We start from the raw sequence: 23,664 nt of genomic DNA on the forward strand, positions 1-23,664 counted from the left end.
GCCCATGCCAGCCCATGTGGCCGTCCTCACCTCTGCACCCTCAGGGTCAGTCCCCAGAGGCCTGGCAACAGCCCCTCATAGGCCCTTTGGTGGTTATAACAAGGATATACCCCTTCCAGCCACCACGGGCTCCTCTTCCTGCATTAATTCAGCTTTCACAGGCCATGTACCTGGGGCTGAAGCCAGCGGAGCTGACACACAGGAAGAAAGCATTTTAAGAGCCTTGGAGCAGCTCAAACAGAAGTCAGGGTTCAGGGGATCTTTATAATACTGTTCACAGCTAAGGCCCCAGAGGACCTAATTATATCATACTTTGGATAACTTAAACAACTTGGATGATCCATTCTCCCAGCCTACAGGAGATAAAAACAGCAAATTCAAAGTGGACAGGAGCACAAGACAGACCCACCGAGAGGAGCTACAGGGTAAGCTGGTTATCTGAGAGCAACAAGAGACAAGAGGCCCTGCACACATCCACGAGAGCCACGGGCTGAGGCTGTTCAGGGAAAGAATGAAGGCCTCTGCTCCTTCAGCCTCCTGCAGAGACACACAATGGCAGCCATGACTCGTTTACTCCTTCCTTTCTTCAGTCACACCCATCACAAACCAAGGAAAATCTCAATCTGATCCAGAGACCTATTGGGAGAGTATGGAATTCCAGTGGGCTAATTTTATAACAAAGGGGAAAAAAAAGATCTTAAAAGTAGAGAATTCATTTCTTCATTTTAGAAATACGGTCAGGGAATAATTATTTAAAATAAGCTTTGGGGGGTCTTCCCTGGTGGTCCAGTGACTAAGACTTCCTACTCCCATTGCAGGGGGCCCAGGTTTAAACCCTGCTCAGGGAACTAGATCCCACATGCTGCAACTTGAAGGGGAAAAAAAAAAAGATCTCATATGCCTCAATGAAGATTAAAGATTCCACATGCTGCAACTAAGACCTGGCACAGCCAAATAAAGTAATAAAATAAATTAAATTAGATAAGCATTTTGGTGGTGAGCAGGGCACTAGGGAAACTCACCCCTGCCCTCAGTCACATGAAGCAGTGCTGTGCTCATTCTCACCAAGCTAAGTGAATAAAAACATTTGCTATAACAAATGTATCCTGTGATTTTTACCCATACACAGATTTCTAGCAAACTTTAAAAAAAAAAAAAAAAGAAGAAGAAGAAGAGAGAGTAAGAGAGAAAAGCAGAAGTTCACTCATTTCTCATGGGAAGCTGATGCCCAATTTCTCTCAGGATTTCTGCTATTTTCAAAAGCTACCAGATTGTGGGTTTTGAATAGTTTTACAACATAACAGAGAAGACTCTCTGCTGGGTCCCTGCCAGCAAGGGCGGCTCTGTGGCACAGTTACGCAGGCAAAGAAGGAACAGCCCTACAGACAACTCCCTCCAAACACCTACCAGGTGCTGGGTCCTTGCTGAGCACATCCATAGTCAACACAGTTCTCTGAGCTCAGCCGAAGTGTGATCCATCGTGTCCGACTCTGTGACCCGATGGACTGGGGCCTGCCAGGTTCCTCTGCCCATGGAATTTTCCAGGCGAGAATACTGGAGTGGGTTGCCATTTCCTACTCCAGGGGATCTTTGACTCAGGGATCGAACCCGCATCTCTGAGGTCTCCTGCACTGGCAGGCAGGTTCTTTAACCACCAGCGCCACCTGGGAAGCCCAAGAAAGCTTGGCTCAAACCAAGAAAACCAGCAATTTTAAAAGCTGATAAATGCTATGGGAACCCAAGGGAGGAACACCTCGTTTGCAGTAAGGATCAGGCAAGGCTCCTTGGAAGAAAAGCTATGACAAACCTAGACAGGGTATTAAAAAGCAGAGACATTATTTTGCAGACAAAGGTCCATATAATCAAAGCTATGGTTTTTCCAGCAGTCATATATGGATATGAGAGTTGAACCACAAAGAAGGCTGAGCACCGAAGAATTGATGCTTTTGAAATGTGGGGCTGGAGAAGACTTTCTCAAGAGTCCCTTAGACAGCAAGGAGATCAAACCAGTCAATCTTAAAGGAAATCAACCCTGAATACTCACTGAAAGTACTGACGCTGAGGCTCCAATAGTCACATCACACCTGATGTGAAGAGTCGACTCATTGGAAAAGACTTGATGCTGGGAAAGACTGAGGGCAGGGGGAGAAGATGACAGAGGATGACATGGCTGGATGGCATCACTTACCCAATGGACAAGAGTTTGAGCAAACTCTGGGAGACAATGAAGGACAGGGATGCCTGGTGTGCTGTAGTCCATGGGGTCGCGAACAGCTGGACACAACTTAGCAACTGAACAACAACAAGGCTTCCAAAAGGAAATGACTTCTGAGCTGAGACCCCAGGAAGAGGAGAGGTAGGTATGGGGGCTTTTCAGGGAACAGCATATGTAAAAGCCTAGATGTAAGAGAACACGGTGCTTGTCAAGTTATAAACGCTTTGGTCTTAAGTTGGGGGTGGGTTTTCATGAGGAATGGGAGGCAGGGTAGGAAACGACACAGATGTCTGTGCCTAGTGAGTCATAAGCAACCAGTGGGTGGGGGAAGCATCGAACACATCCGACACCCTCTGCATCAACCCACAAACCCAGGGGACATCCCAGGACAGGCTGAGCTAATAGTTGAGTCTACGAAAAATCTTAAGTTTACTACCCGTTTCCTGGAGTCCTGACACAGAGAAACTCCCTCCAGCCTTTCTTAGTAGAAATGGAATGCACGTAGGCTGACCTAAGCTATAAATAAAGCTACAGATGTGTGCAGCCAAAACAGAAGGGAAACGAGTTCTGCACATGGGGTAGAGGTGGACCTGGGGACAGAAATGCAGTGGGACGATTAAAGCGCACCAGCCTTTAAAATGTGGAGGCTGAGTAAGAACAAGGTTGGAAAATTCCCTGACTTTCTAATCTCATGTCTGCGGCAGACCTAACTAGTCAATCACAACACTTTTTTTTAAACCGAGCCTGGAAGGAAGCTTCGGAACCCTTCTGAACACAGCACTCTCCATACAGCCAGTGCCAATCAATAAACATTGGCCCAGGAAACGAAACCTGTCTTCCGTGCCTGGTACCTAACTTCTAGGGTCCTTTTGGTGCCAGTCTTTGATGCTCCAAGATGCCGTCATTTGAACGTTCGTACATCCTCTGGATATGGAAAACGAATCTTATGTGTCAGTGATCACCTGGGTATGAAGACAGGCATTTAGATAAAGGAAGGCAAACAACCCTTTCCAAGAGCAAGCTCTTCCTGCTGCAAACTGCACACTGTCTTGCTGAGGCTGGAAAGTACAGTGACTGACCCACAGAGACCCCACTACCACAGAGGCCCCCAGGGCCGTGAGTCTTGAGCCAGGCTGAGGGCTGAACCCTTTACAACCTGGAAGGACTGACCCACTGGAGTTAATCCTGCCCTCCCCGCGTGCCCTCGCACCTACAGACCATTCCAGTCCTTTCATACAACACTCTATCATCTGACTGGATCCCCAGAGCAATTCCCAAAGGCTGCTATTATCTGCATTTTACAAACAAGAAGAGGCTCAGACAGGCTGAGCCACAGATCTGAGGTTTGGTCACCACCTGCTCACTCCTAACTTGCTACCGCCCTCTCCCCGAAACTGCTGCTATTTCTGTGCATTTTCTTGCAGAGCTGGGCTCCCTCTGGCTTAGCTTCTGATCCCAGTGCCCTGGGGCAGGTATTTCAGCCAGGGTCTGCTGACTGACTGCAGGTAACTGTGAACACCACGTCCGTGTAGAAGAACAAAGAGAGCACAGCTTCCATTTGCTTTCTTGTTGGGATGGAGACCCCCCCCACACACCCATTTTTCTTAATAATTCTACATTCTGTTCTCTCCTAACTTATGTGCTGGGGTGAACCGCTCACTGTGCTTTCCCTGGTTTCTGAGTTTAAAACCAGTCATTTCATATGGATGATTATGGGGGCTGTCTCACTGATTTGAAAATAGCACTGCACTGAACATGACCCTGCTTCTCCTCAAGGTAATAATGACATCTCAAGACTCACCCACACAGGCACAGCTCTGTGCGCCCTCCTGGGGGCTCTGCTTACACTGAGAAGACCTGTTATTACTTTAGCAAGGTTACCTTGGGTTCCATAAGGAACAGTATGGGCACATGGGGACCCTCCATTAATATCTGTCCTGGGTCACGGGGTAGGAGGAGACGGGCACCTCTACATGCCACCTCACAGCCTGGAGGGCGACTCCTGTCAAACCCTCACCAAGATCTCTTACACCTGGAACATTATACTTGTGACGCCCATCAGGCACACCCCCATTTATTTAATTAGTCATTCAACAAATGTTTATCACAGGTGGACTCTGCAGGCACCGAGTTGCACATCCGTGTGAAATAGCACAGGGGTGCTCCAGAGTGTACCCTGACCAGTGACCTCCCGCTTATCCCCACGTCTCTCCTGCACCTGGCCCAAATCTGCCCCCAGCCGCAGGGATACCCCCACCACCTCATGGAGGTAACGAGAACCTCTGCCCTGGTCACAGAGACAATCTGAAACAGCCACATCAAGCCCCTCAGACCAGCACCGCCAGAAATGACTCCCGAGCCCAGCCTGCCCAGGGCACAGAAGCTGAGAGCTAATTCATTTCCCAGCACCAAACAACTGAGGATCAGAAAGGGAGATGGAACCCTAAGAAAGCAGAATCTGCACTGGCTGGAGGTGAGGCGATGGCTGAGGTGATCAGAGAAAGGGTCCCCCCACCATGCACCAGGCAGAAAACACAAAGCCCAAACATCATCGGGGAACACAGAGACCTTTGACAAATAACAGCTCGTCCCTCCTCCTCGGACAGCCACAGCCACAGAGAGCAGACCCGGTGGACGCCATGTGTGCTCACGCAGCCGGGGAGTCCCTCTCTGTGTACGGCCCATCGCTAGGAGGCGACCAAACAAAGTCCGGTTTCCAGGCAGGTCCTGCGGCTGCTCCAAAGGCCGGCATCCAGCCACGCCTGAACGCTCGCTGGGCTTGGTAGTGTTACTCAAGCGCTTCACGTTCCTGGAAGAGCCAAGTGCTGGCTCTCGGCTCCAGTGCCCAGCACCCCCCTCACTCTGGGTGGACTGGAGACTCATTTCTGAGTCCAGCGGGCAGCACAGAGCTGAAGGAGCAGGCTGCAAGCCACGCCATGTGAACCCCCGCGTGGGCACTTTTCTGAACCTGCTCCCTCAAGAATGAACTGGAAACATGAATAGGATCAAGGCCAATGAGATGAACTTTTATTTACTAACTTCTTCCCTCCTCATTTGAAGGACCTATGTGCGTGCGTCAAGTCACTCAGTTGTGTCCGACTTTCTGTGACCCCATGAACTGTAGCTCCCGAGGCTCCTCTGTCCATGGGATTCTCGAGGCAAGAACACTGAAGTGGGTAGCCACGCTCTCCTCCAGGGCATCTTCCCGACCCAGGGATCGAACCTGTGTCTCACATCTCCTGCACTGGCAGGTGGGCTCTTTACCACTAGCGCCACCTGGGAAATCCTAAACGACCTAAGGTTTTTGCAAATGCAAACATAAAAAAAGCACATGGGGTAAGAATTCAGGAGAACTAAAAAGAACAGCCCAAGTTTGGGAGAAAGAACACAAGACCTGCATTGCTCATTAGCCTCTAAGGGCAGACCCTTGACTCCCCTATGTTGCTTGGCAAGTAGGGTGCTGGGGGCAGGCAGGGGCAGGTAGCACAGAGCACAGGGTGATGGCCGGGGAGGTAAGACAGCCGCCTGCTTTCTCAAAGAACAATCTCGGAGGCAGGAAGACTGCTCATATCAACCCGACATGGAGCCCTCTCCCTGTCGCAGGGCTGGAGGTGAGCCAGCTCCCTGGCGCACTGGCCCTTGGAGGTTCCAGCTTGTCATCAAAGGCAGAGCTGTGCCTTGAGGGAAGGTTTCTATGGGATCCGAGAAACACTTCAAGGACGTCCTTGACAAGCGAGCAAGTAAACACTTAGAGGGTTAAATATTAAATTCCAAGGAGTCTCAGGAGTTCCGTTTCCTTCTGGCCTTTGAAACCTAAACTTCAGCTGTGATAGAACACTTCTTCCCTGTACCCTAGGCTCGCTGCTCCTCCTGGGACTGCTGGTACACTCCCCCTCCTCCAGGCTCATCCCACGTGGACACTTGCACTCTGCTGCTCTGTTCAGAGTTCCCTGAGGCTCTGCCACATATTGCCTCCTCCAGGAAGCCTTCCTGACCTGTCAGGGAAGAACTTATTACCCGCCGTGTATTCTGTGGGAAGCACACTCACACTGCTTCTCACCCTGGAGCAGGCTAGTGATGGACCCCATCTTCCTCCTCTCTTGCCCCAGTGCAGACTGGGGGCTCCATGAGCAGACACAGCCTGTTCATCTCCGCAGCCCCTGGACCCACAGTGGGCATTTTACAAGGAGAGCTTGAGGCGGGCTTGGGCTGAGCTCCTCTGAGCCTCTGGCCCAGGGGTACCACTCAGAGGAGGAAGAAAGCAAGAGGTTCTCATCTTCTATGTGGGAGGGTCAGAAATCGGCCTTCTGGTTCCTTCAGCTGGAGCAGCAGAAGAGAGGCCTGCATGAACTGTGAAGGAAGCACGTTCACAGCGTCGGTGGGCACAGACTCCCTGACTCCTCAAGGGGCTTCCCCTGTCCCTGGAAGCCCCTTCTGTAACCGTGGTGAGAGCGAAGACTGAGGATGAGGACCAGATCTCTGAACAGCAAAGAACAGATTCCCCAAGGCTACCCTCCAAGGTCCCAGCCGTATTCACAGACAGGACCCTACAGGGTGCAAACACAGGGTCAGCCCCTCCAGGGACCCACGAATCTTGACTGGCATTTAGAACTTGAGAAACGCCAGGCAGAATAATGATGATGGCAGGTCATATATAACCATCTGCATGACTTATGGTGATACACATATCTCTGCATCTCTTACTTACAGGACCGCCACGCTGAGTGCCTCGGAATGAGTTCCCTCCCCTCTCTGGGCAGGGTTTCTGTACCTACACGGCTCCCACCTTTCCATTCTAAACAGCTTGGGAGCGATCAGCAATTCACAAGTCTGAAACCCACTACCGAGCTTGGATACAAACCTTGGAAGACAACACAGTGCCCTCTTCCAGCATGACTGCTCTATGATTCATCGCAGAAATTAATTTGCTAACACCCTGGCTTCTTGTCAGAGCAATCTAGTCTTTTTCATGTGGGTAGCACGGTGACAAGCCTGGCTGCAGAGAAATCAGGGTGTGGCGCTCTGGCAAGCACTTTACAGATGCTGCAGACACTGGGATCCCTTGGTTCTCATGTAGAATACACTCTTCAATAAACCAGGTAAATATGTTTCATGGAAGCATAGCCAGCCAGGCAAGGGTGCGAGCAGCTTCCAGTGCAGCATCACCAGCCTAGGGCAGCCGCACACGTGGTGCTGAGCAGAGGTCGACTCTCATTTGACCCTGACCACTGACACTTGACAGTTTTATCTGTGGGAGCACGTGGCTAACATCAGTAAGGAGCACTAGCTTGATGGAAGAGGGAAGTGGGGACAGGACAGACAAGTAGATAAAGTCCGTTTCCAGCGCTTATGCTCTACTTATTTGGCACCTACTACGTGCCAGGCACTGCTCTAGATACTTAGAAGACGCTGGCGGGGACTTCCCTGGTGGCCCAGTGGCTGAGATTTTTGCACGCCGCAACAAAGATCAAAGATCCCACGTGCCACAACTAAGACATGGCAGACAATCAATCAATAAAAACTATTAAAAAAAAAACCCAAAACCACACAAGACATTGGCAACAACAACAAATCCCCTAAGATTCCTGCCTTCGTGACAGATTACATCCTAGACGGGGAAAAAACAAGCAATGGGGGAAAAAAACAAGCAATGCAGCAGACAGGGAAAAATAAGTAAATGAGAGAGCGTCGTGGAGGGTGATAAATGTTATGAAAGAAAAGAAGGCAAAGCAGGATGAGAGAACAGAAGTCCCAGGGAGAAGGAGGATACAGCTACACACAGGGAGGTCATCAGGATGGGGTGCACTGAGAAGGTGACATCTGAGCAATGACTTGAAGGATCTATTCCTTTTTCCAGTAGTCACATATGGATGTGAGAGTTGGACCATAAAGAAAGCTGAGCGCCAAAGAATTGATGCTTTTGAACTGTGGTGTTGGAGAAGACTCTTGAGAGTCCCTTGGACTGCAAGGAGATCCAACCAGTCCATCCTAAAGGACATCAGTCCTGAATATTCATTGGAAAAACTGACGCTGAAGCTGAAACTCCAATACTTTGGCCATCTGATGCAAAGAACTGACTCATTTGAAAAGACCCTGATGCTGAGAAAGATTGAAGGCGGGAGGGAAAGGGTACAAGAGAGGATGAGATGGTTGGATGGCATCATTGACTCAATGTACTTGAGTTTGAGTAAGCTCCAGGAGTTGGTGATGGACAGGGAAGCCTGGCATGCTGTAGTCCATAGGGTTGCAGAGAGTGGGACACGACTGAGTGACTGAACTGAAGTGATTCCTGTGAATATCTGGGAAAAGCATTTCAGGCCAAGGGAACCGAGTTAGAAGGCCACCCAGGTGCTAGGCAGGAGAAGGATGGTGGCGGCTGGAACCAGGGGGGCAGCGGGGCAGGAGGAGAGAAGAGTGCGGCTCTGGTGCAGGTAGAGCCAGGGCACCTGCCTGAGGGATGGGAGTGGGGTTGGAGAGAAGGATCAGACGTGGCCGCCTGGAAACGAGACGAAGGACAGCCTGCGACACCAGTCCCGGCAGCCTGCACTTGGCCCAGCCGCCGGGGAAGGCTCTTCTGCTGTGCACCTGTGGACGAACGTGAGAGGCCTACAGCAGGGTCCAGGGGACCCCAGGCCAGGCTCCAAGAAGTGGGGTCCACAGTAATGAGGCGCCAGACAAGATGCTTCCCCAGGGACAGGTATCCAAGGAGACGGGAGCAAAATCACGCAGTCAGAGAGGAAATGCAGAGATGATTCGAGGTACAGACAGGAAAGCAGAGAATGGGGACTGGAGGCCAGGAGGGCAGCCACTGAGGACAGATTTTTAAATATATGAAGTCTTTTCTCATATTCACTGAACTGCCCTTGAATCCCACCTGAGGTAGGGAAAAAAGAGAACATTTTTGTCTGTTGGGTGCAGGATGACAGACATACAGAAACATCTCATAGTGTGAGTCGTGCCATCTCCCTTGTTTAGGTCAGAGGGAGGGGGACAAGTGATTGGTGTTCTGGGATCATTCAGTGTCACTGTGTGTGTGACTGTGTATGTGTGTCTCTCCATGGAGGTGCATTTACCAAAACCAAAAACTAACCCCAAACTGAAATGTTATAAATGACGGTACAGTGTCAGCATCAGCTAAAAAGAACACAGGTGTGCTCCTGAGCTGGATGACAAAATTTGTTTAAAAAAAAAAAAAAAAAGCCCCCCATCCACCCCTTCTAGGCAACCACACAAGAAAGAAACCAACTTTATTCTTTATTTTAAATGAAGCCCCAAATGCTTCACCCACCTACTTTTAAAATTTAAAACAGAAAACACCATTCCACAAATGTGTCTCGGGCACTCATGTTTGCTTCTTCTTGCTGGTGCCTATCCCCTGACAACCTTCTTGCTCTCAGAGTTCCCCTGAGACTCCTGTCAAAACCTACCCATGCGTGCTCCCAGCTCTCATCCCTCCAGCCTCGCTCTGGGGGAGGCAGCCCCTCCCCTCTCGGCAGAAGCCGCCGTCAGTCAGCCCTGCCTGCCGGGGGCCCTCTCAGATTGCCGCACTGGGTGGAATTCTCGTCCTTAACTTTCCCAGAGGTCCCCGTCTCATCTTAACTTCTCCATTGAACTGGGGCCGGAACCTCTTCGACTGATATACGTTGATTCCATACGGCCCTAGGGACTTGGAGACATTCCATTCACCTGTCCGTTTAAAGGGCTTCCCTGGTGGCTCAGACGTTAAAGAATCTGCCTGCAATGCAGGAGACCTGGGTTCGATCCCTGGGTCAGGAAGATCCCCTGGAGGAGAGCATGGCAACCCACTCCAGTATTGCCTGGAGAATCCCCATGGACAGAGGAGCCTGGTGGGCTACAGTCCATGGGGTTGCAAAGAGTCAGACACGACTGAGTTTAAAATCCATTAAATTTTAAACTGAGTTTAAAATCAGCTTCCCGAGAGTGTTCTCAAACTGGATTGTGAGGAAGGCTGTACCACTTTGTACATTTATGGGGGGGAAAAAATCACTAAACTGTATACTTAAAATAGGTGAATTTCAGTCTTCCCTGACGGACCAGTAACTAAGATTTCACGCTCCCAGTGCAGGGGGTACAGGTTCAACCCCCAGTGGGGGAAGATCCCACATGCTATGTGGAGTGGCCAAAAAAAAAAAAAAGGTTAATTTTATGGTATGCAAATTATATCTTAATAAAGCTATTTAAAAATCAGTGTCCACATCTTCACAGGTGTTTCTGTTCACTGCCAGACTCGAGGTGGGACCTGGGTTCCCTGCATGTGGACAGTCTCTCTCCCCATGTGATTCAGAGAGGCTGGAACAGAGAGGCTCTGAAGGCAGGGCTGGAGCCAGGGTTCTGGTGAGCAGAGGTGCCTTCTGGAGAAGGGGCCCCCCACAGCAGTAGGAAGGGAGGGGCCAGCACAGGAAGGTGGCAAACCACGCAGTGTGATGGGGTGATGGGTGACACGGTGGGGGAGGAAGACGTGTTTAGCACGAGAATGACTCATAGATGTTAGTTGCTCAATCGTGTCCAACTCTTTGTGACCCCATGGACTGTAGCCCACCAGGCTCCTCTGTCCATGGGGATTCTCCAGGCAAGATACTGGAGTGGGTTGCCATGCCCTCCTCCAGGGAATCTTCCTGAACCAGGGATCAAACCTGGGTCTCCTGCAGTGTTTTACGATCTGAGCCACCAGATTAACTCATACGTCACTGTCATTTTTGTAGGTCAAAATGGTTAAACACTGGCAATTGCCTGAGCTGTTCATGTGGGATAAGGACCAGGGCTCAGGCCCAGGGTTCAGGTGGAACAAACTCCCACTCAAACTCCCCTCTGCTCATGGGTCAAGTGGCTGAGGGCCTGTCACTTCGACCCTGCCATTCTCTCATCTATAAATGCGACGGCACGGCCACACCCCAGAAGCACATTTTTACTTCCGCTTTTAAATGCACGTCTGGTGCCTAGCACACGCTGGGTCCCGAGTGTTCAAGCAGGGAGGGACCTTCTTTCCTGCTCCTCTGCTTTCCTCTCCTCATCTGACAACGCTGTCTCTAGAGCAGGTGGAACAGCAGAACTATGCCTGAACCACCAACCTCTCTGGGCACCTCTCTCTTAATACCAGTCCCCCAAATAAGGCAGGACAAGCAGCACAGTTCTGCTAAGCAAAGCAGTCCCTCATTTTCCTCATGTTACTGCTGAAACACGAGAGAGTCCCAGCTGTCCCTGGTGCCCGGGGCTGCATCTGGCATCCCCTACCTGGTGGTTTAATCATAAGTCATGTCTGACTCTTGCAACCCCGTGGACTGTAAACAGCCAGGCTCCTCTGTGCATGGGGTTCGCCAGGAAAGAATACTGGAGTGGATTGCCATTTCCTTCTACCTAGGGGAACCATGAAATAAAGCCAGAAAACAAATGGCTCCAGGGCAGAGCCAAGGACAGCGCACACCAAGGGCTCCCTGTTCCTAACACAGCAAGTAGAGAAGGGCGTTACTGCCAGGGGCTGCCAGGTGGGTCTGGGTGTACCCTGAAGAGCCAATGTGATGCTCATGGGCCGGTGGCACTGAAGATGAACAGGAGATCAAAGAAACCCTTTCCTTGGGCTCTTGCAGAGAACAGGGGAGTGGGGTCCAAGAAGGACCCCTCCCCATGAGCAAAGTGATTTCATGCTCAGCTTCCCTTGACCCAGTGCCCCCAGAAGCTGCTGCTGCTGCTTTCAGGGCCAGGGCTCCTCAACGAGGAACATCCTCGGCGGGTCACAAGGTGTACCGCTCCTCTGCGCTCCAGACGACCTGAGCTCACGTGGACGGGCTCCCCTGAGAGCAGGTCGAGGAGGTACCCGCAGAGGCAAGCTTCAGCTCCTCCCGCAAAAGCCTCTCATGGTGGGATCCTTCCCGCATGCCCTGACCCCACACCCAGTCCAGGAGGCTCCCAAGGTCTCCACGGGAACCAGGGGAGTCCCAGCCAGCAGGCACATCTGTCCCTGGGGCCCACAAGTTTCCATCCACGAGCCACAGGTTCAGGTCAACACTCAAGACCATGGAGGGGAGGAAAGGAAGCACCCCGTTCAACTCACAGTGCATTAATCCTCAGGTTGGAGCTAAGCTCTGGCTTTCTGTGAGGTGTCCGGAAGGACATTTTAGGCTTTCAAAGTCATACCAAGTGTCCAAGACCAGGACTCAGGACCTTACCCGCTCGGGCCCCAGAGACCAGCGGGAGATGTGAGAACAGATGTGTGACAGGGGGTCCCAGTGAATGTGCATGGGGCAAATAAAGCGGCACAGGATGCCAGCGGAAGGATGTTAGTTCCCTCCAAAGACTCTCTCCCAGGTGGCTCAGAGGCTAAAGGATCTGCCTTCAAGACAGGGGACCTGGGTTCGATCCCTGAGCCGGGAAGATCCCCTGGAGGACAGCATGGCAACCCACTCCAGTATTCTTGCCTGGAGAATCCCATGGGCAGAGGAGCCTGGTGGGGTACATTCCATGGGGTTGAAAAGAGTCAGACACGACTGAGCGACTAACACTTTCCCTTTCAAAGATTTTTTCTTGTCAATAGAGACCACACCCCATGATGGTACGAGGAGAGACCCCTGGGTGGTGCGGGAGCCACCATATTACTTCAGCCCCACAGACCAAGGAAGCAGTGGCCTCACCTGCCTTGGGACTCCCATCTGAGCGGTCGTGAGGATATATTCTTAAGGAAGAAACGTGCTCTTGGCGTAAAGCCTTGGGGTTATAAGCCCATCCTTTACAATCATACCCAAATGAGCACGTGTTTTCACTGTGCTGGCTCCAGGCTGGCAGCCAGAGCTCTGCCTCCAACAGCTGCCCAGGGCACAGCCCAGGCTCCAAGGGGGGCGAGGGCGGCCTCCACTCACCAGACAGCGGGTCTTTGCCAATCATCAAGACATTAGGCAAATTCATGACGATCAGCTGCTGGAGAACTTCCTATGGAAACAAAGGGGAAAGGATGCCATTAAGAACAGAAAACAAAATAAAGACTGATTAAGAAAATTACAGTGTACCAAGAAACTGGAGGAGTGTGCAGCCATTATGAAAACAGTTGCTATGAAAATACTATATATATATAATAGGAAGGAAAACGTAAGATATAAATAAATGAAAAATCCAAACAGCTAACTGTGCTTCTGCCTTGATTATTACTAAAAAAAATTATGTCTGCATTTGTACAGATACTTTGGGGGGAAAGAAGATATATTAGATGCTATATTAGTAGGACTAGCAGTGAGTTTCTTTTAAAGGATGTCTTTATTTTTATTGTATGATTTGCTTGTGCAACTAAAAAATGCAGAATAAACATTAAAAGGGCTTCCCTTGTGGCTCAGCTGGTAAAGAACCTGCCTGCAATGCAGGAGACCTGGGTTCGATCCCTGTGTTGGGAAGATCCCCTGGAGAAGGGAAAGGCTACCCACTCCAGTATTCTGGCCTGGAGAATTCCATGGACTGTATAGTCCATGGGGTTGCAAAGAGTCAGACACAACTGAGCAACTTTCACTTTCATTTTGAAACATTAAAAGAGATGTTACTGAGTCTTTACAAACTGACAATTCAGGATTCTGGCATTCAGTATGTCTTTGGTACAAGCTGTAAATAAAGACACTTCTCTTTTTTCAGCAGTGACTTCCCTGTTGCTGTCGTTCAGTCACTCAGTAATGTCCAACTCTCTGTGACCCCATGGACTGGAGCACGCAGTCCTTCCCTGGGGGAGGGATAAGTCAGAGCTAATCTGAAGCCCCCACACACACCCCCAGAGACGTGGCACACAGGAGATGCCCAGCCTCCTGCCCTCACACCAAGGGTCCCTGAAGGAAGGCCCAGGCACCAGCCATCGACATGCCCCCTTGTCGTGGGGGTTTTAATAAGTTCCCATCCGAGTGTGCTGGCCCACCACTCACATTTCCCAGAGTACTTCTCAGGGCAGGTTGGTCTTCCCTGCCCACATGTGCCTTGTTTCTCACAAACCCAGAAGATAAAATATCTAATTCTACAGAAGACAAGCAAGGCAGTAGGATTCAGTAATATTCTTGGTCTTGCAAAAGTGGTCACCATAGAAACTCTTGACCAACAAAGCTCCGCTTACGCCTTTAAAAAAAATGTTTCCATTGAGAGACAACTTTTTTTCCAGCAGTCACTCTACTGCATGGCGTGAGGACTCTCTGAATTCAGGACACTGCCAACCAGCGCTTATGAATTAAAAGGGGACAGTGAACACAATTGGCTAATCCCGCAGGGCCCAGCTGATCACCTCAGAGCTCTCTGAATCCTCAGATGGGAATGGCAGCCTTGGCAAGCTCGCCAGGAGAGGCCGACACCGTCACAGTCTCAGCTACAGACTGTGCTGAGTGCTGCTGCAGCTGCTGATTTCCAACACCCTCTGAAAGGCGTTCAGGGTGGAGAGGAGAAGGGAGGCACTCTGTGCTTGGGGGAAAAACTGGCAGGAGGGGTCTTCAAATAATTAGGTATTTTCAGGAGCTGATTTTCTGAGCCCAATTCTTATATCTCCCCATGTCTAGAAAAGCACAAAAATCCTTCACAGTGACAACCGTTCCTCATGACTAGCAGAAAGCTTTACCAGACTAGCAGAAGCCTTCTGGAAAAAATATGTGCTTGACTGCGTGTACTCCCCCTTCACCCAAATCACGTATACAATGACCTCCCCCTACCCTGCCTCTTTGGAGCAGCTTCTCAGAGCTATCTGAGGTGCTGTCTCCCAGGCTGCAGTCCTCACTCTGCCCCAGAAAAAGTTAATTATCAGACTCAGTGCACGTTTTTAAAGTCGACAACAGAATGTGCAAAATGAACTGCTCCACCCTCCTTATTATCTTTCCATGGCTCCCACCACACCAGAAATTGAGGAGGTGTACCCCACTCCCAAACACTCCGGGCCCCTCTGTGCTCAGTGTTGGAGGACATCTTTCTTTACGATCTGAGGTCACATGTCACTGCATCTGAGACGGCCAGTGTTTTCTCAAGCCAAGTCTCAGTGTTGGGCAGAGTCTGAGTTGTGTAACAGCCTCAGCCTTCCTTCAGGGCTTGGAAAAGTCAAGGCAGTCTCTCTCAACTGGATGTGCTCACCAAAGGATTCCGCAGTAGCACCCTCGGGCAAAACACACACAGCCAGTAAAATCAGATAAATCCACTCCCAGCAAAAGGAGGGACTCCCAGCCAAGTCAGCCGTTCTGTCACGGCTTCCCTGGTGGCTCAGGCAGTAAATAATCTGTCTGCAATGCAACAGCCCCGGTTCGACCCCTGGATCGGAAAGATCCCCTGGAGAAGGAAACGGCAACCCACTCCAGTATACAGTCCATGGGGTTGCCAAGAGTCAGACTGACTTAGGGACTAAACCACCAAGAACTGCTAAGTCACATCAAAACTAAGTCACTTTAACTTGGGGACATTCAATAAATAATAACATTGCTAGCAATGTCACGGAGTCCCTATCTGGTCTCAATGCTAAACTCAAGTGCTCAGCCCAACTTCTAGAAGATTTCCTTGTTATCACTGTCAACCAACTACATTCCCTTCTGGAGTCTTGGCTGGTTTCTGCTCTGCTGTGGTGCAAGTGTCTGGAGCACCAGCCCTATTATCAGGGTGCTTGAAGAGGGTGCACATGTTTATAAAGGAAATTTGTTGTTGTTCAGTGATTCAGTCGTGTCCGACTCTTTGCGACCATGGACTGCAGCACCCAGGCTTCCCTGTCCTTCACTATTTCCCAGAGTTTGCTCAAACTCATGTCCATTGAGTTGATGGTACCATCCAACCATCTCATTCTCTGTCGGCCCCCTTTCCTGCCTTCAATCTTTCCCTGCATCAGGGTCTTTTCCAATGAGTCGGCTCTTTGTATTAAGTGGCCAAAGTATTGGAACTTTAGCTTCAGTCCTTCCAAAGAATATTTAGGACTGATTTCCTTTAGGATTGGCTGGTTTGATCTCCCTACTGTCCAAGGGACTCTCAAGAGTCTTCTCCAACACCACAGTTCAAAAACTTCCATTCTTTGGCATTCAGCCTTTTTTATGGTACAACTCTCACATCCATACTTTACTACTGGATAAACCATAGCTTTGACTAGACAGACCTTTGTTGGCAAAGTGATGTCTCTGCTTTTTAATAAGTTGTCTAGGTTGGTCATAACTTTTCTTCCAAGAAGGAAGCGTCTTTTAATTTCATGGCTGCAGACCATCTGCAGTGATTTTGGAGCCCCCAAAATTAAAGTCTGTCACTGTTTCTATTGTTTCCCCATCTATTTGCCATTTAGTGATGGGACCAGATGCCATGATCTCAGTTTTTTGAATGCTGAGTTTTAAGGCAGCTTTTTCACTGTCCTCTTTCACCTTCATCAAGAGGTTCTTTAGTTCCCCTTCACTTTCTGCCATTAGGTTGGTGTCATCTGTATATCTGAAGTTACTGATATTTCTCCTGGCAATCCTGATTTCAGCTTGAGCTTCATGCAGCCTGGCACTCTGCATGATGTACTCTGCATGTAAGTTAAATAAACAGGGTGACATTAAACAGCCTTGACGTACTCCTTTTCCGATTTGGAACCAGTCTGTTGTTCCATGTTCGGTTCTAACTGTTGCTTCTTGATCTACATACAGGTTTCTCAGGAGGCAGGTCTGGTGGTCTGGTATTCCCATCTCTTTAAGAATTTTCCACAGTTTGTTATGAAGCAGATACAGAATGTGAAATCATCTTGAAGGTCTCTGCAGTAATGTAAAGCTGAATTTTTATGCTAACGATAACCTAAGCAAAAGACTGCTGGGAAATACTTCTGGGAAATCCATGTATTCTCCTTCTAAACCTGGAAGTTTAATTTTATCTAATTTGGGCTTTCTAATTTTCCCACAATATGTATGTATCACTTGCACAGTTAGGAAGTAATGTTTCATGAACAATGTTTTATTGATGTGTTCCTTTCAAAGCCTCATGGGTCTCCTAAGATTTAATCCTGTGGCCCAAAATACCTCTAAGATCTTAATTGTTCCCCCCGAAGGACCATTAATCGTATTCCAGCAAAAATAGCCTCGGAGGTTTGAGCACCACGGTGAGAACTGTCTAGCAGAAATACATGAGAAACATTCATTTCGAATGTTCTTTATACCTGAGGCTGATTGATGTTGATGTATGGCAGAGGCCAACACAATATTGTAAAGCTATTATCTCCCCAATTTAAAAAAAGAAAAGTAAAAAGAAACAAATGACAACATACAAATAATATACCTTAATTAAACCAACATTTCCAAAATATTATTGCTTCACCACCGAATCAACATAAAACCATGAAAGAGATGATTTGATTTCACACTTTTTTTCACACTAAGTCTTTGAAATCCACTGTGTAGTTTACACTCGCAGCACATCAGAATTTGAATGCCAAACTGTCATTGGAAACATGATCTGAATAAGTAGATTCGCACACCCAAGTTGTTCCAAACACACTTACAGTTCTTCCAATAACTGAATTCCAAAATTGGTTTTTCAATCTAAGTGAATGAAAAATTCACTTCCTCTGTCACACACCAGCCACATTCTGGAGGCGGCACCAGCCACATGTGGCTAGTGGCCGTCATGCTCCACAACACCGGAGACAGGGGAGCCAAGCAAATGCGTCTCCTCGGGGTGGCGGGGCCTCCAGGGCGACAGGCCAGGCCCTCATCTAGTGGGGACGTGAGGAGGCTGCTGACGAATGGACCCTCCCGCCTGCTACTCAGAACAGAAGGCCACTGTGGAGACCGCAGCTGACACTGGCCTGCTGGGCGGGCGATGGCCACACCCCCGCTGGCTGCAGGGGGTGGACGAGTACGGAGATGTGCTCTGGGCAGTCCTCAGATCTGCCAACAAGCCTTCCTGGGGCCACACGGGCTTCTGTGAAGGCAAAACAAAGGCCACTGTCGCATTCTGAGGCCGCGATGAGGGACGAGGGCACACACAAGCCTTGCGGCCTCTCATGTCACCCCATCCTTCTTGTGGCCTGACAGTGGGAGGGAAGAGTCAGGCCTGGGGCGCCGCCATCGCAGAGACCCCCTCCCTCCGCAGAGAACTGGGCTCGGGCCAGTGAAGGGGGAGGGTGCAGGCGAGAGGGATTTAAGCACCGAGATCCAGAGCAGACTTTGTACACCCCTCCCCTCTCTGTCCTGCACCTCCTTTAGATTTGTTCTGAGATGCTAGGATAAGATGTGGGGGAAACCCCAGATTTCCCTTTTCCTAAGCGAAACTGCACTAACTGCGTCTTGGAAGGACCTCGTTGCTAACCACTTTAAACAAACAAAAAGAAAAGTCACAAAAGTAGGTCAGAGGAGGGTGGCAGCACTTGGATTCTCAGCAGCAAGGGGCTGGGGCTAGAGAGGGCTTTGTAACGTAAAAGGGGAAAGAGTCCACTGGACCTCATCCAGGCTGCAAACCTGAAATTTAGGAGAAACGATGGTTTTGAACTGTGGTGTTGGAGAAGGCTCTTGAGAGTACCTTGGACTGCAAGGAGTCCATCCTAAAGTCATCCTAAATGAACATCAGTCCTGGTGTTCATTAGAAGGACTGATGCTGAAGCTGAAATTCCAATACTTTGGCCACCTCATGCAAAGAACTGACTCATTGGAAAAGATCCTGATGGTGGAAAGACTGAAGACGAGAAGAAAAGGGGATGACAGAGGATGAGATGGTTGGATGGCATCACCGACCGGATGGACATGAGTTTGAGTGAGCTCCTGGAGTTGATGATGGACAGGGAAGCCTGGCATGCTGCAGTCCATGGGGTTGCAAACAGTCGGACACGATTGAGTGACTGAACTGAACTGATCAACTCCAAAGCTCCTTCCAGGGCTGTGTCGACACAAACAAGGCCCGACACCTTGGGGAAGGACAGACTGAGCAGGACGGTCTCCAGGAAGCGTCTGGCACCCCAGCTGGGGGTCCCAGCGGCAGCATCTGGCTTCACACCGTGTCAATAAGCTCAGAGACTCCGACTGCCCTCGGACTGCCAGTTTCCTGATCCAGACTCTCTGGCGGCCACCTGGGGGGAGTGGCAAGGGGCCGTCTGGAAGCCAGGGCACTGGCTCCCAGGGGTCACAGGTGAGAGAAGCTCTCAGAACCAGGAAGTCAAGGGGAAGGAAGATACTCCCTTCCTCCTAGAATCCTCTTAGGACAAGTACAGATGTATCCAATGGGGAAAATCCAGGACACGGGACAGGGTGCTCCGCTTCAGGCTTCACCAGTGACAGGGCTCTGCCATGTGGCAGGAAGGACAATACAAGAGGGGGACAGCAGACTCCAGAGGCACCTGGCGTGCACAGAACTGAGATGTGATCACAGCTACACAAGTGGCCGTCGTGGTGGTGGGACCTCCTGGCCTCCCCACAGCAAACACGACCAGCACCCGGGCTCATGGCTTCACTGAGCCCACGATGCCAAACCCCTCAGCCCATGATGCCAAGCACTTGAGCTTACGATGCCAAATGCTTGACCCCATGAGTAAACACTGCTCCCAACACAGGGCCCCGGCTGCCATTCCAGGCTGGCTCCAGGGGTCACCTGAGCCCTCGTCATCCCTCCTGTTACCAGCCTTCACACAGGCCAGCGCTTCAAGTAACAAATGTCCTCCTTCCCAAACTCGCTCAAACCTCACTCCCCCCAAGGGAGCTTTGCAGTTTCCCGACTGCCTGCACTTTACGGATGTCGGCAGTGCTAAGTCTTAGGATAACAAGATGGGGCTTTGTCATTGCCCTCTGGAGGAGGGTGTCTCTGAGAGAGGTGGGAGTGGAGGGGAGGGGAGGCAGAGGCCAGGGGCAGCACAGCAGGGGCTCGGAGGGATCCCAGGGCAGGCCTGGATGCCTCAGTCTACCGGGTCTGTCCCTCGGGCCCGAAGTAACCGGTGGCTCCCAGAGCTGGAGTTCAGTGAGGCTCATTTCCAGCACGTCACTCAGTGGGCTCCATTAGGTCCCTGTGGGGTCAGGCCTCCTAATTCCTTTCTAGCCAGTCTCTATCCAGAACTTATAAATAGTGCACCCACTCAGTCATGGCAGACAAACGTCTTGGAAGCCCTCAAAATATGAGCCTGTGCTTTTCTCCAGGACCTCCTCCCTTGGTTTGGAACAGGAGGACTCAGCTCCGCTCAGCTCCCCACCCCGCAAAATGACCCCCTCGACTCACCTCTGAGAATAAGTGTGTACCCCCAAAAAGCTGTCTGCCATAAAACTGTCAACAGCAGAATAGTAAACAGAAGCTCTAAAATACCCCCATCAAAGCTTCACCCCCAAGTACGACAGGGCGTGTGACGAGGGAGCCGCACTTTAATAATTAGGCCACAAACGGACACTGGGGAGTGGTTGGGTATTCACTATCCTGGTTGGGAGGATGGCAGAAAATGCTTAAATGCATAAAACAATACCTAACTGGGTGCAGAAAATGAAAGATATGCCAAAGGGAAGAAACCTTCAAAGAAAAATATGCCAAAATGACAGAACTCTCTTTATTAGAGTGGTCAGGCCAAGAGCAAGCTTTCCCAACATTTTGAAAAGATTCTGGGATTTCCCTGGTGGCACAGTGGATAAGAATCCACCTGCCAATGCAGGGGACAGGGGTTTGATCCCCGGTCCAGGAAGATCCCACATGCCACGGAGCAACTAAGCCCGTGCACCACAACTATTGAGACTGCTCCAGGGCCCACGACTCACAACTACCGAAGGCCAAGTGCCTACAGCCTGCGCTCCGCAGCCAGAGAAGCCACTGCGGTAAGAAGCCTGTGCACCGAAGCGAAGAGTACAGAGCCCAATCGCTGCAACTAGAGACAGCTGGCGCAGCAATAAGACCCAGCACAACCAAAAATAAATTTAAAAAAAAAGTTCTATAAATGTGGTTCTATCACCTTAAATCATTTTAACCCTGTAGCATGGCTTCCCACAAAGAATGTATGATCAGCAGTACCTCTTTATCAGTTATGGAACTGTGAACACGACAGATCCACTAAAAAAAATTATCCTTTCTCCTGAGACAATTCACAATGCAACATGAAAAACGATGCGGATTATTGGTTTCTTAAAAATCACCCACTCCAAATCAAACAATACCCCATCACCCCCCATCAGGAAGTACAAAGCCTCCATCAGCTGGGAAGAGACACGAGCCAGAGGAACCCAGGGATGACGGCAGAGGCTGGCATGCAGCTCTGGTGCCTGTGCTGGGGCCGGAGGCAGGAAGCCCTGTGGGACGGGAAGGGTGGGGTGGAGGATCAGCTCCAAGGGCATCAGCCCCTGGAAAACAGAGGCTCAAGAATCCCAGAGACGTTCACCCACCACCTGTGGCAATGTAGGGGCCTCACTGAAAAGGCTTAAAATGCTGCAACGGCTCCTGCCAACCTCTGTGCGTGCTCAAATAGAAAGGTCACTTTCTCCGCTGGTGGAAGAAACAAAAGGTCCCAGCAAAGTTGCCGGGTGGAAACACTTTCCGTGTCTGCGGCAAAGGTTATCTTCAGTTTCCACTGAGAACACTGGGATTATTGGATTGAGAACAATGATTTCATGAAGAAAGAAATCTTTTTCTCTTGCCAAATGAAAGAAACAATTTTATGGTCTGACATTTTGCCAGGAAGGAGAAACAAATGCTGCTAAATGCCATGAGTTTAGGTCCATGGAATGACCCTCCATGAGGGTTTGAAAAGGAGCCGTTAATGCAGAGCCAATAAGAGAGAGAGATCCCAGGGAAGTTAAGACAAACACTCCTGAGAGGCATCCAGGAGGAAGATGATGCTCATGGTTTCCAAGGAGACCAGGATGGTCCAGACAGCAAAATGTGCCTTCCACACAGCCGGAGAAACACAAAGACCTGTCCAATACTGAGAATCAGAAAGACGAGTGATGGCTGCTTTGAGTATGCATCCAGCATGCGTGTGCGCACGCACGCACGCACACACACACACACACACACACACAGAGCACATCTTAAGTCTTGGGTTCAGAGAGTCAAAACCACACATAGAGGACCTTGCCATGCACTGACAAGTCAGACAGCACAGCAGCAGGTACACTGCCAAACTCTGCCCAGACAAGTCCGGGAAAACTTCCCAGAGGTGCGCGCTTGTGAGCTGGGCTGTGGAGAATGCTTAGGAGTTCCACAGGTAAAGGTGGGAGCCAGGAAATGTATTAGTTACCATGTGTGGCCAGTGAGTCAAGCCGTTGGTTACACTGTTCTGTGCATACTGTACATTTTCCACTGGGCGCTGTTTCTGCCTCACACAATGGCAGCCCCAGGTGCCACCAGATCAGAACCCTATCCATCCTCCAAAGCTCAGTGAAAATGCCACCTCCTCCAGGAAGCCAGCCTTAATGCCTTTAGTCACACATGACTGCCTTTCCCCTCAAGTCTTAATGCTTCACCTGCCTACTCCTGCGTTACTTTCACATTTTGCCTCATCAGTCGGCTCCCCGCCCATGAGGAGACAGCAAAGAGGCAGTAGCTAAGTAACCGCTGACAAAATGAGACTGACTCAGCTTATGGCAAAGTGCTTGGTTTTATTGTTTTTAAAATCTCTTTTTTTTGGAAGCGGTGTCTTCTCTTTCTCACATGAACAAAGGGACCGAGTCCTAAAAAGCAACTACTTTGCTACACTACTATGAGTTACTTTAGTCCCCTGTTAAAGTTCCTTCCTACGCCTTCAAGTATTTTCCCTGGCAAAATCGGCCACCACACGTCTGAAGATCCCACATTTAACATGCCTGTAGATGAAAACCAAAGTTACAAACACCTCACGGTGAATCTGTAATGCCGGTTTGAATACATCAGGCTTTCCAACTGTAAAATCCCAAATGTGATAGTTTTATGAGCAAGTGAAGGAAAACAAGGGGAATTTAAAATTCCTCAACAGGGCTTCCCTGGTGGCTCAGTGGAAAAGAATTTGCTTGTCAATGCAGGAGACATGGGTCTGAACCCTGGTCCAGAGATCCTACATGCCTCAGAGCAACTAAGCCCATTTGCCAGAACTACTGAGCCTGTGTTCTAGAGCCTGTGAGCCACAACTACAGAGCCCGTGTGCTGCAACGACTGAGGCTCACACGCCTGGAGCACGTGCTCAACGAGCGAGCAGCCCCCGTTTGCCTCAACTAGAGAACAGCCTATGAAGCAAAAAAGACCCAGCATAATGAAAATAAAGTTATTTTTAAAATTAAAACATAATAAAATTCCTAAACAAAAGAAGTGACTCAGACAGGAAAGGCAGCACACATATGTATCAAAGGACCCCAGCATCTATCCCAGGGCCCCAAGAGAGGAGGCAAGACCACAAACCCCAGAGCCCTAACTCTTCCAGAAACCACACAGCTAAGGTTCACGCAAGTGAGGTACCTCTGGGATCTGGAAAGGCTGAGATGCTCACAGAGCACCCCATGGAGAGACCCAGGAAGTCAGGGCTAGTATTCCAGGCAGCCTCTGCACACATCGTGGGGGTTTATGCT

The 23,664-nt window shown here is 50.0% G+C and overlaps 1 protein-coding gene across 4 annotated transcripts in view; it reads right to left on the bottom strand.

Moving 5' to 3' along the window:
* The window catches only part of CCDC88C (coiled-coil domain containing 88C), a 147,479-nt gene that overhangs the window by 69,775 nt on the left and 54,040 nt on the right, over positions 1 to 23,664 (bottom strand). For 3 of the 4 annotated variants that reach the window (XM_019983358.2, XM_019983357.2, XM_019983359.2), the window contains one exon: positions 13,087 to 13,156. In XM_019983358.2, coding sequence (XP_019838917.2) covers positions 13,087 to 13,156 — 70 coding nt within the window. Of the gene's footprint in view, positions 1 to 4,783; positions 5,435 to 13,086; positions 13,157 to 23,664 lie in introns of those variants that run through there. The other variant, XM_019983360.2, reaches the window with a different exon arrangement.

The sequence above is a fragment of the Bos indicus genome, chromosome 21, assembly GCF_029378745.1.
Source record: "Bos indicus isolate NIAB-ARS_2022 breed Sahiwal x Tharparkar chromosome 21, NIAB-ARS_B.indTharparkar_mat_pri_1.0, whole genome shotgun sequence".
Taxonomy (NCBI): Eukaryota; Metazoa; Chordata; class Mammalia; order Artiodactyla; family Bovidae; genus Bos; species Bos indicus.